The 15,233-nt window shown below is 49.7% G+C and overlaps 1 protein-coding gene across 4 annotated transcripts in view; it reads right to left on the reverse strand.

The window, feature by feature from the left end:
- Positions 1 to 15,233, reverse strand: part of ical1 (islet cell autoantigen 1-like) — a 308,200-nt gene that overhangs the window by 21,685 nt on the left and 271,282 nt on the right. For 3 of the 4 annotated variants that reach the window (XM_045699658.1, XM_045699657.1, XM_045699660.1), the window contains 3 exons: positions 3,489 to 3,614; positions 3,021 to 3,119; positions 2,511 to 2,590 (listed from right to left, as the gene is read on the reverse strand). In XM_045699658.1, coding sequence (XP_045555614.1) covers positions 2,511 to 2,590; positions 3,021 to 3,119; positions 3,489 to 3,614 — 305 coding nt within the window. The remainder of the gene's footprint in view (positions 1 to 2,510; positions 2,591 to 3,020; positions 3,120 to 3,488; positions 3,615 to 15,233) is intronic. The other variant, XM_045699659.1, reaches the window with a different exon arrangement.

Below are 15,233 nucleotides of genomic sequence, written 5' to 3' on the forward strand. Positions count from 1 at the left end.
TGTTGGAGCTCTGTCCCAGTACTGTTGGAACTCTGTCCCAGTACTGTTGGAGCTCTGTCCCAGTACTGTTGTAGCTCTGTCCCAGTACTGTTGGAGCTCTGTCCCAGTATGTCCCAGTACTGTTGGAGCTCTGTCCCAGTACTGTTGGAGCTATGTCCCAGTACTGTTGGAGCTCTGTCCCAGTATTGTTGGAGCTCTGTCCCAGTATGTCCCAGTACTGTTGGAGCTCTGTCCCAGTACTGTTGGAGCTCTGTCCCAGTACTGTTGGAGCTATGTCCCAGTACTGTTGGAGCTCTGTCCCAGTATTGTTGGAGCTCTGTCCCAGTATGTCCCAGTACTGTTGGAGCTCTGTCCCAGTACTGTTGGAGCTCTGTCCCAGTATGTCCCAGTACTGTTGGAGCACTGTCCCAGCATTGTTGGAGCTCTGTCCCAGTACTGTTGGAGCTCTGTCCCAGTACTGTTGGAGCTCTGTCCCAGTACTGTTGGAGCACTGTCCCAGTATTGTTGGAGCTCTGTCCCAGTATGTCCCAGTACTGTTGGAGCTCTGTCCCAGTACTGTTGGAGCTCTGTCCCAGTACTGTTGGAGCACTGTCCCAGTACTGTTGTAACTCTGTCCCAGTACTGTTGGAGCACCGTCCCAGTACTGTTGGAGCTCTGTCCCAGTACTGTTGGAGCTCCGTCCCAGTACTGTTGGAGCTCTGTCCCAGTACTGTTGGAGCTCTGTCCCGGTACTGCTGGAGCTCTGTCCCAGTACTGCTGGAGCTCCGTCCCAGTACTGTTGGAGCTCTGTCCCAGTACTGTTGGAGCTCTGTCCCAGTATGTCCCAGTACTGTTGGAGCTCTGTCCCAGTACTGTTGGAGCTCCGTCCCAGGACTGTTGGAGCACTGTCCCAGTACTGTTGGAGCTCTGTCCCAGTACTGCTGGAGCTCCGTCCCAGTACTGCTGGAGCTCCGTCCCAGTACTGTTGGAGCTCTGTCCCAGTACTGTTGGAGCTCTGTCCCAGTACTGTTGGAGCTCTGTCCCAGTATGTCCCAGTACTGTTGGAGCTCTGTCCCAGTATGTCCCAGTACTGTTGGAGCTCTGTCCCAGTATGTCCCAGGACTGTTGGAGCTCTGTCCCAGTACTGTTGGAGCTCTGTCCCAGTATGTCCATGTACTGATGGAGCACTGTACCAGTATGTCCCAGTACTGTTGGAGCTCTGTCCCAGTACTGTTGGAGCACTGTGCCGGTGCTGTTGGAGCTCTGTCCCAGTACTGTTGGAGCTCTGTCCCAGTACGTCCCAGTACTGTTGGAGCACTGTCCCGGTACTGTTGGAGCTCTGTCCCAGTACTGTTGGAACTCTGTCCCAGTACTGTTGGAGCTCTGTCCCAGTACTGTTGTAGCTCTGTCCCAGTACTGTTGGAGCTCTGTCCCAGTATGTCCCAGTACTGTTGGAGCTCTGTCCCAGTACTGTTGGAGCTATGTCCCAGTACTGTTGGAGCTCTGTCCCAGTATTGTTGGAGCTCTGTCCCAGTATGTCCCAGTACTGTTGGAGCTCTGTCCCAGTACTGTTGGAGCTCTGTCCCAGTATGTCCCAGTACTGTTGGAGCACTGTCCCAGTACTGTTGGAGCTCTGTCCCAGTATGTCCCAGTACTGTTGGAGCACTGTCCCAGCATTGTTGGAGCTCTGTCCCAATACTGTTGGAGCTCTGTCCCAATACTGTTGGAGCTCTGTCCCAGTACTGTTGGAGCTCTGTCCCAGTACTGTTGGAGCACTGTCCCAGTATTGTTGGAGCTCTGTCCCAGTATGTCCCAGTACTGTTGGAGCTCTGTCCCAGTACTGTTGGAGCTCTGTCCCAGTACTGTTGGAGCACTGTCCCAGTACTGTTGTAACTCTGTCCCAGTACTGTTGGAGCACCGTCCCAGTACTGTTGGAGCTCTGTCCCAGTACTGTTGGAGCTCCGTCCCAGTACTGTTGGAGCTCTGTCCCAGTACTGTTGGAGCTCTGTCCCGGTACTGCTGGAGCTCTGTCCCAGTACTGCTGGAGCTCCGTCCCAGTACTGTTGGAGCTCTGTCCCAGTACTGTTGGAGCTCTGTCCCAGTATGTCCCAGTACTGTTGGAGCTCTGTCCCAGTACTGTTGGAGCTCTGTCCCAGTACTGTTGGAGCTCTGTCCCGGTACTGCTGGAGCTCTGTCCCAGTACTGCTGGAGCTCCGTCCCAGTACTGCTGGAGCTCCGTCCCAGTACTGTTGGAGCTCTGTCCCAGTACTGTTGGAGCTCTGTCCCAGTATGTCCCAGTACTGTTGGAGCTCTGTCCCAGTACGTCCCAGTACTGTTGGAGCTCTGTCCCAGTACGTCCCAGTACTGTTGGAGCTCTGTCCCAGTACTGTTGGAGCTCTGTCCCAGTATGTCCATGTACTGATGGAGCTCTGTCCCAGTACTGTTGGAGCTATGTGGACGGCGTAGGGGATAAGAGAGGAGTGGAGGACAGGAGATGAAGAGATGCTGTCAGAGGGACCAGATGTTCTCACCTGTTACTCTGTATGACCTTCTCTTTGTTTTGGTCTTGGTTCTCTAAATATGTCAGCTGCTCCAGAGGGTCCTGGAGGTCCTGACAACACACACACACACACACACACACACACACACACACACACACACACACACACACACACACACACACACACACACACACACACAATCTACTGTTACAACACACTGGACGCACAACACAGACACACAAACACAAACACACACACACACCCCATCTACAAATACAACGCACTGGAAGCAAAACAAACACACACACACCCCATCTACTGTTACAACACACTGGACACACAACACACACACACACACACACACACACACACACCATCTACAAATACAACGCACTGGACACACAACACACACACACACCCCATCTACTGTTACAACACACTGGATGCACAACACACACACACACACCCATCTACTGTTACAACACACTGGAAGCAAAACAAACACACACTTGTAATGTACGAGCAGCCAGTCCCACGTACCCTGAGAGCAGTGAACTGGTAGGAGACAAGGCCTTTAAAAGACTCATGAATCCCACTCATCACACAGGCTGTCCTCTCCCAGAACTGAAGGAGGGTGATCTGGAAGAGACTGCACTGCATTAACACACACACACACACACACACACACACACACACACACACACACACACACACACACACACACACACACACACACACACACACACACACACAGACAGACAGACAGACAGACAGACAGACAGACAGACAGACAGACAGACAGACAGACAGACAGACAGACAGACAGACAGACAGACAGACAGACAGACAGACAGACAGACAGACAGACAGACAGACAGACCTGGTAGAACAGAGACGGACAGACCTGGTAGAACACAGACAGACAGACAGACAGACAGACAGACAGACAGACAGACAGACAGACAGACAGACAGACAGACAGACAGACAGACAGACAGACAGACAGACCTGGTATGTGCAGAGAGAGTGAGACAGCATGTTACAACAGGAGGCTCCCAGCATGTCAACCTTCTGACAGACATCGTTCTTCAGCTTCTCAAACAGGTCCTTCGACCCTCTGACCTGAGACTGAACCTGGAGGACCATACACACAGGTTAATACACACAGTACCTGGTGGACCATACACACAGGTTAATACACACAGTACCTGGTGGACCATACACACAGGTTAAAACACACACTACCTGGTGGACCATACACACAGGTTAACACACACAGTACCTGGTGGACCATACACACAGGTTAACACACACAGTACCTGGTGGACCATACACACAGTACCTGGTGGACCATACACACAGGTTAATACACACAGTACCTGGTGGACCATACACACAGGTTAATACACACAGTACCTGGTGGACCATACACACAGTACCTGGTGGACCATACACACAGGTTAATACACACAGTACCTGGTGGACCATACACACAGTACCTGGTGGACCATACACACAGGTTAATACACACAGTACCTGGTGGACCATACACAGAGTAATACATACAGTACATGGTGGACCATACACACAGGTTAATACACAATACCTGGTGGACCATACACACAGGTTAATACACACAGTACCTGGTGGACCATACACACAGGTTAACACACACAGTACCTGGTGGACCATACACACAGGTTAACACACACAGTACCTGGTGGACCATACACAGAGTAATACATACAGTACATGGTGGACCATACACACAGGTTAATACACAATACCTGGTGGACCATACACACAGGTTAATACACACAGTACCTGGTGGACCATACACACAGGTTAACACACACAGTACCTGGTGGACCATACACACAGGTTAACACACACAGTACCTGGTGGACCATACACACAGGTTAATACACACAGTACCTGGTGGACCATTCACACAGTACCTGGTGGACCATACACACAGTACCTGGTGGACAATACACACAGGTTAATACACACAGCACCTGGTGGACCATACACACAGGTTAACACACACAGCACCTGGTGGACCATACACACAGTACCTGGTGGACCATACACACAGGTTAATACACACAGCACCTGGTGGATCATACACACAGGTTAACACACACAGTACCTGGTGGACCATACACACAGGTTAACACACACAGTACCTGGTGGACCATACACACAGGTTAACACACACAGCACCTGGTGGACCATACACACAGGTTAATACACACAGCACCTGGTGGACCATACACACAGGTTAACACACACAGTACCTGGTGGACCATACACACAGGTTAACACACACAGTACCTGGTGGACCATACACACAGGTTAACACACACAGTACCTGGTGGACCATACACACAGTACCTGGTGGACCATACACACAGTACCTGGTGGACCATACACACAGGTTAACACTCACAGTACCTGGTGGACCATACACACAGTACCTGGTGGACCATACACACAGTACCTGGTGGACCATACACACAGTACCTGGTGGACCATACACACAGTACTTGGTGGACCATACACACAGTACGTGGTGGACTATACACACAGGTTAACACACACAGTACCTGGTGGACCATACACACAGGTTAACACACACAGTACCTGGTGCACCATACACACAGTACCTGGTGGACCATACACACAGGTTAATACACGCAGTACCTGGAGGACCATACACACAGGTTAACACACACAGTACCTGGTGGACCATACACAGAGTAATACATACAGTACATGGTGGACCATACACACAGGTTAATACACAATACCTGGTGGACCATACACACAGGTTAATACACACAGTACCTGGTGGACCATACACACAGGTTAACACACACAGTACCTGGTGGACCATACACACAGGTTAACACACACAGTACCTGGTGGACCATACACACAGGTTAATACACACAGTACCTGGTGGACCATTCACACAGTACCTGGTGGACCATACACACAGTACCTGGTGGACAATACACACAGGTTAATACACACAGCACCTGGTGGACCATACACACAGGTTAACACACACAGCACCTGGTGGACCATACACACAGTACCTGGTGGACCATACACACAGGTTAATACACACAGCACCTGGTGGATCATACACACAGGTTAACACACACAGTACCTGGTGGACCATACACACAGGTTAACACACACAGTACCTGGTGGACCATACACACAGGTTAACACACACAGCACCTGGTGGACCATACACACAGGTTAATACACACAGCACCTGGTGGACCATACACACAGGTTAACACACACAGTACCTGGTGGACCATACACACAGGTTAACACACACAGTACCTGGTGGACCATACACACAGGTTAACACACACAGTACCTGGTGGACCATACACACAGTACCTGGTGGACCATACACACAGTACCTGGTGGACCATACACACAGGTTAACACTCACAGTACCTGGTGGACCATACACACAGTACCTGGTGGACCATACACACAGTACCTGGTGGACCATACACACAGTACCTGGTGGACCATACACACAGTACTTGGTGGACCATACACACAGTACGTGGTGGACTATACACACAGGTTAACACACACAGTACCTGGTGGACCATACACACAGGTTAACACACACAGTACCTGGTGCACCATACACACAGTACCTGGTGGACCATACACACAGGTTAATACACGCAGTACCTGGAGGACCATACACACAGGTTAACACACACAGTACCTGGAGGACCATACACACAGGTTAACACACACAGTACCTGGTGGACCATACACACAGATTAACACACACAGTACCTGGTTGACCATGCACACAGTACCTGGTGGACCACACACACAGGTTAACACACACAGCACCTGGTGGACCATAAACACAGGTTAACGCAAACAGTACCTGGTGGACCACACACAGCACCTGGTGGACCTTACACACAGGTTAATACACACAGTACCTGGTGGACCATACACACAGTACCTGGTGGACCATACACACAGTACCTGGTGGACCATACACACAGGTTAATACACACAGTACCTGGTGGACCATACACACAGTACCTGGTGGACCATACACACAGTTTAACACACACAGTACCTGGTGGACCATACACACAGGTTAACACACACAGCACCTGGTGGACCATACACACAGTACCTGGTGGACCATACACACAGGTTAATACACACAGCACCTGGTGGATCATACACACAGGTTAACACACACAGTACCTGGTGGACCATACACACAGGTTAACACACACAGTACCTGGTGGACCATTCACACAGGTTAACACACACAGTACCTGGTGGACCATACACACAGTACCTGGTGGACCATACACACAGTAACTGGTGGACCATACACACAGTACCTGGTGGACCATACACACAGGTTAACACTCACAGTACCTGGTGGACCATACACACAGTACCTGGTGGACCATACACACAGTACCTGGTGGACCATACACACAGTACCTGGTGGACCATACACACAGTACTTGGTGGACCATACACACAGTACCTGGTGGACCATACACACAGGTTAACACACACAGTACCTGGTGGACCATACACACAGGTTAACACACACAGTACCTGGTGCACCATACACACAGTACCTGGTGGACCATACACACAGGTTAATACACACAGTACCTGGAGGACCATACACACAGGTTAACACACACAGTACCTGGAGGACCATACACACAGGTTAACACACACAGTACCTGGTGGACCATACACACAAGTTAACACACACAGTACCTGGTGGACCATACACACAGTACCTGGTAGACCACACACACAGGTTAACACACACAGCACCTGGTGGACCATAAACACAGGTTAACGCAAACAGTACCTGGTGGACCACACACAGCACCTGGTGGACCTTACACACAGGTTAATACACACAGTACCTGGTTGACCATACACACAGTACCTGGTGGACCATACACACAGTACCTGGAGGACCATACACACAGGTTAACACACACAGTACCAGGTGGACCATACACACAGGTTAACACACACACAGCACCTGGTGGACCATACACACAGTACCTGGTGGACCATACACACAGGTTAATACACACAGTACCTGGTGGACCATACACACAGTACCTGGTGGACATACACACAGGTTAACACACACAGTACCTGGTGGACCATACACACAGTACCTGGTGGACCATACACACAGTACCTGGTGGACCATACACACAGGTTAATTCACACAGTACCTGGTGGACCATACACACAGTACCTGGTGGACCATACACACAGTACATGGTGGACCATACACACAGTACCTGGTGGACCATACACACAGGTTAATACACACAGTACCTGGTGGACCATACACACAGTACCTGGTGGACCATACACACAGGTTAATACACACAGTACCTGGTGGACCATACACACAGGTTAACACACACAGTACCTGGTGGACCATACACACAGGTTACCACACACAGTACCTGGTGGACCATACACACAGGTTAATACACACAGTACCTGGTGGACCATACAAACAGTACCTGGTGGACCATACACACAGTACCTGGTGGACAATACACACAGGTTAATACACACAGTACCTGGTGGACCATACACACAGGTTAACACACACAGCACCTGGTGGACCATACACACAGTACCTGGTGGACCATACACACAGTACCTGGTGGACCATACACACAGTACCCGGTGGACCATACACACAGTACCTGGTGGACCATACACACAGTACCTGGTGGACCATACACACAGTACCTGGTGGACCATACACACAGTACTTGGTGGACCATACACACAGTACCTTGTGGACCATACACACAGTACTTGGTGGACCATACACACAGTACCTTGTGGACCATACACACAGGTTAACACACACAGTACCTGGTGGACCATAGACACAGGTTAACACACACAGTACCTGGTGGACCATACACACAGTACCTGGTGGACCATACACACAGGTTAATACACACAGTACCTGGAGGACCATACACACAGGTTAACACACACAGTACCAGGAGGACCATACACACAGGTTAACACACACAGTACCTGGTGGACCATACACACAGGTTAACACACACAGTACCTGGTGGACCATACACACAGTACCTGGTGGACCACACACACAGGTAAACACACACAGCACCTGGTGGACCATAAACACAGGTTAACGCACACAGTACCTGGTGGACCACACACAGCACCTGGTGGACCTTACACACAGGTTAATACACACAGTACCTGGTGGACCATACACACAGGTTAACACATACAGTACCTGGTGGACCATACACACAGTACCTGATGGACCATACACACAGGTTAACACACACAGTACCTGGTGTACCATACACACAGGTTAATACACACAGTACCTGGTGGACCATACACACAGTACCTGGTGGACCATACACACAGGTTAATACACACAGTACCTGGTGGACCATACACACAGGTTAACACACACAGTACCTGGTGGACCATACACACAGGTTAACACACACAGTACTTGGTGGACCATACACACAGTACCTGGTGGACCATACACACAGTACCTGGTGGACCATACACACAGTACCTGGTGGACCATACACACAGGTTAACACACACAGTACCTGGTGGACCATACACACAGGTTAATACACACAGTACCTGGTGGACCATAGACACAGGTTAATACACACAGTACCTGGTGGACCATACACACAGGTTAACACACACAGCACCTGGTGGACCATACACACAGTACCTGGTGGAACATACACACAGGTTAATACACACAGTACCTGGTGGACCATACACACAGGTTAATACACACAGTACCTGGAGGACAATACACACAGGTTAATACACACAGTACCTGGTGGACCATTCACACAGTACCTGGTGGACATACACACAGGTTAATACACACAGTACCTGGTGGACCATACACACAGGTTAATACACACAGTACCTGGTGGACCATACACACAGGTTAATACACACAGTACCTGGTGGACCATACACACAGGTTAATACACACAGTACCTGGTGGACCATACACACAGTACCTGGTGGACATACACACAGGTTAACACACACAGTACCTGGTGGACCAAACACACAGGTTAATACACACAGCACCTGGTGGACCATACACACAGGTTAACACACACAGTACCTGGTGGACCATACACACAGGTTAATACACACAGTACCTGGTGGACCATACACACAGTACCTGGTGGACCATACACACAGTTTAACACACACAGTACCTGGTGGACCATACACACAGGTTAATACACACAGTACCTGGTGGACCATACACACAGGTTAACACACACAGCACCTGGTGGACCATACACACAGTACCTGGTGGACCATACACACAGGTTAATACACACAGCACCTGGTGGACCATACACACAGGTTAACACACACAGTACCTGGTGGACCATACACACAGTACCTGGTGGACCATACACACAGGTTAATACACACAGTACCTGGAGGACCATACACACAGGTTAACACACACAGTACCAGGAGGACCATACACACAGGTTAACACACACAGTACCTGGTGGACCATACACACAGGTTAACACACACAGTACCTGGTGGACCATACACACAGTACCTGGTGGACCACACACACAGGTAAACACACACAGCACCTGGTGGACCATAAACACAGGTTAACGCACACAGTACCTGGTGGACCACACACAGCACCTGGTGGACCTTACACACAGGTTAATACACACAGTACCTGGTGGACCATACACACAGGTTAACACATACAGTACCTGGTGGACCATACACACAGTACCTGATGGACCATACACACAGGTTAACACACACAGTACCTGGTGTACCATACACACAGGTTAATACACACAGTACCTGGTGGACCATACACACAGTACCTGGTGGACCATACACACAGGTTAATACACACAGTACCTGGTGGACCATACACACAGGTTAACACACACAGTACCTGGTGGACCATACACACAGGTTAACACACACAGTACTTGGTGGACCATACACACAGTACCTGGTGGACCATACACACAGTACCTGGAGGACCATACACACAGGTTAACACACACAGTACCTGGAGGACCATACACACAGGTTAACACACACAGTACCTGGTGGACCATACACACAGATTAACACACACAGTACCTGGTTGACCATACACACAGTACCTGGTGGACCACACACACAGGTTAACACACACAGCACCTGGTGGACTATAAACACAGGTTAACGCAAACAGTACCTGGTGGACCACACACAGCACCTGGTGGACCTTACACACAGGTTAATACACACAGTACCTGGTGGACCATACACACAGTACCTGGTGGACCATACACACAGTACCTGGTGGACCATACACACAGGTTAATACACACAGTACCTGGTGGACCATACACACAGTACCTGGTGGACCATACACACAGTTTAACACACACAGTACCTGGTGGACCATACACACAGGTTAACACACACAGCACCTGGTGGACCATACACACAGTACCTGGTGGACCATACACACAGGTTAATACACACAGCACCTGGTGGACCATACACACAGGTTAACACACACAGTACCTGGTGGACCATACACACAGGTTAACACACACAGTACCTGGTGGACCATACACACAGGTTAACACACACAGTACCTGGTGGACCATACACACAGTACCTGGTGGACCATACACACAGTAACTGGTGGACCATACACACAGTACCTGGTGGACCATACACACAGGTTAACACTCACAGTACCTGGTGGACCATACACACAGTACCTGGTGGACCATACACACAGTACCTGGTGGACCATACACACAGTACCTGGTGGACCATACACACAGTACTTGGTGGACCATACACACAGTACCTGGTGGACCATACACACAGGTTAACACACACAGTACCTGGTGGACCATACACACAGGTTAACACACACAGTACCTGGTGCACCATACACACAGTACCTGGTGGACCATACACACAGGTTAATACACACAGTACCTGGAGGACCATACACACAGGTTAACACACACAGTACCTGGAGGACCATACACACAGGTTAACACACACAGTACCTGGTGGACCATACACACAAGTTAACACACACAGTACCTGGTGGACCATACACACAGTACCTGGTAGACCACACACACAGGTTAACACACACAGCACCTGGTGGACCATAAACACAGGTTAACGCAAACAGTACCTGGTGGACCACACACAGCACCTGGTGGACCTTACACACAGGTTAATACACACAGTACCTGGTTGACCATACACACAGTACCTGGTGGACCATACACACAGTACCTGGAGGACCATACACACAGGTTAACACACACAGTACCAGGTGGACCATACACACAGGTTAACACACACACAGCACCTGGTGGACCATACACACAGTACCTGGTGGACCATACACACAGGTTAATACACACAGTACCTGGTGGACCATACACACAGTACCTGGTGGACATACACACAGGTTAACACACACAGTACCTGGTGGACCATACACACAGTACCTGGTGGACCATACACACAGTACCTGGTGGACCATACACACAGGTTAATTCACACAGTACCTGGTGGACCATACACACAGTACCTGGTGGACCATACACACAGTACATGGTGGACCATACACACAGTACCTGGTGGACCATACACACAGGTTAATACACACAGTACCTGGTGGACCATACACACAGTACCTGGTGGACCATACACACAGGTTAATACACACAGTACCTGGTGGTCCATACTCACAGGTTAACACACAGAGCACCTGGAGGACCATACACACAGTACCTGGTGGACCATACACACAGGTTAATACACACAGTACCTGGTGGACCATACACACAGGTTAACACACACAGTACCTGGTGGACCATACACACAGGTTACCACAAACACTACCTGGTGGACCATACACACAGGTTAATACACACAGTACCTGGTGGACCATACAAACAGTACCTGGTGGACCATACACACAGTACCTGGTGGACAATACACACAGGTTAATACACACAGTACCTGGTGGACCATACACACAGGTTAACACACACAGCACCTGGTGGACCATACACACAGTACCTGGTGGACCATACACACAGTACCTGGTGGACCATACACACAGTACCTGGTGGACCATACACACAGCACCTGGTGGACCATACACACAGGTTAACACACACAGTACCTGGTGGACCATACACACAGGTTAACACACACAGTACCTGGTGGACCATACACACAGGTTAACACACACAGTACCTGGTGGACCATACACACAGTACCTGGTGGACCATACACACAGTACGTGGTGGACCATACACACAGTACCCGGTGGACCATACACACAGTACCTGGTGGACCATACACACAGTACCTGGTGGACCATACACACAGTACCTGGTGGACCATACACACAGTACTTGGTGGACCATACACACAGTACCTTGTGGACCATACACACAGTACTTGGTGGACCATACACACAGTACCTTGTGGACCATACACACAGGTTAACACACACAGTACCTGGTGGACCATAGACACAGGTTAACACACACAGTACCTGGTGGACCATACACACAGTACCTGGTGGACCATACACACAGGTTAATACACACAGTACCTGGAGGACCATACACACAGGTTAACACACACAGTACCAGGAGGACCATACACACAGGTTAACACACACAGTACCTGGTGGACCATAAACACAGGTTAACACACACAGTACCTGGTGGACCATACACACAGTACCTGGTGGACCACACACACAGGTAAACACACACAGCACCTGGTGGACCATAAACACAGGTTAACGCACACAGTACCTGGTGGACCACACACAGTACCTGATGGACCATACACACAGGTTAACACACACAGTACCTGGTGTACCATACACACAGGTTAATACACACAGTACCTGGTGGACCATACACACAGTACCTGGTGGACCATACACACAGGTTAATACACACAGTACCTGGTGGACCATACACACAGGTTAACACACACAGTACCTGGTGGACCATACACACAGGTTAACACACACAGTACTTGGTGGACCATACACACAGTACCTGGTGGACCATACACACAGTACCTGGTGGACCATACACACAGTACCTGGTGGACCATACACACAGGTTAACACACACAGTACCTGGTGGACCATACACACAGGTTAATACACACAGTACCTGGTGGACCATAGACACAGGTTAATACACACAGTACCTGGTGGACCATACACACAGGTTAACACACACAGCACCTGGTGGACCATACACACAGTACCTGGTGGAACATACACACAGGTTAATACACACAGTACCTGGTGGACCATACACACAGGTTAATACACACAGTACCTGGAGGACAATACACACAGGTTAATACACACAGTACCTGGTGGACCATTCACACAGTACCTGGTGGACATACACACAGGTTAATACACACAGTACCTGGTGGACCATACACACAGGTTAATACACACAGTACCTGGTGGACCATACACACAGGTTAATACACACAGTACCTGGTGGACCATACACACAGGTTAATACACACAGTACCTGGTGGACCATACACACAGTACCTGGTGGACATACACACAGGTTAACACACACAGTACCTGGTGGACCATACACACAGGTTAATACACACAGCACCTGGTGGACCATACACACAGGTTAACACACACAGTACCTGGTGGACCATACACACAGGTTAATACACACAGTACCTGGTGGACCATACACACAGTACCTGGTGGACCATACACACAGTTTAACACACACAGTACCTGGTGGACCATACACACAGGTTAATACACACAGTACCTGGTGGACCATACACACAGGTTAACACACACAGCACCTGGTGGACCATACACACAGTACCTGGTGGACCATACACACAGGTTAATACACACAGCACCTGGTGGACCATACACACAGGTTAACACACACAGTACCTGGTGGACCATACACACAGTACCTGGTGGACCATACACACAGGTTAATACACACAGTACCTGGAGGACCATACACACAGGTTAACACACACAGTACCAGGAGGACCATACACACAGGTTAACACACACAGTACCTGGTGGACCATACACACAGGTTAACACACACAGTACCTGGTGGACCATACACACAGTACCTGGTGGACCACACACACAGGTAAACACACACAGCACCTGGTGGACCATACACACAGGTTAACTCACACAGTACCTGGTGGACCACACACAGCACCTGGTGGACCTTACACACAGGTTAATACACACAGTACCTGGTGGACCATACACACAGGTTAACACATACAGTACCTGGTGGACCATACACACAGTACCTGGTGGACCATACACACAGGTTAACACACACAGTACCTGGTGTACCATACACACAGGTTAATACACACAGTACCTGGTGGACCATACACACAGTACCTGGTGGACCATACACACAGGTTAATACACACAGTACCTGGTGGACCATACACACAGGTTAACACACACAGTACCTGGTGGACCATACACACAGGTTAACACACACAGTACCTGGTGGACCATACACACAGGTAACA

This window comes from Salmo salar, chromosome ssa17 (genome assembly GCF_905237065.1).
Source record: "Salmo salar chromosome ssa17, Ssal_v3.1, whole genome shotgun sequence".
Lineage (NCBI taxonomy): Eukaryota > Metazoa > Chordata > Actinopteri > Salmoniformes > Salmonidae > Salmo > Salmo salar.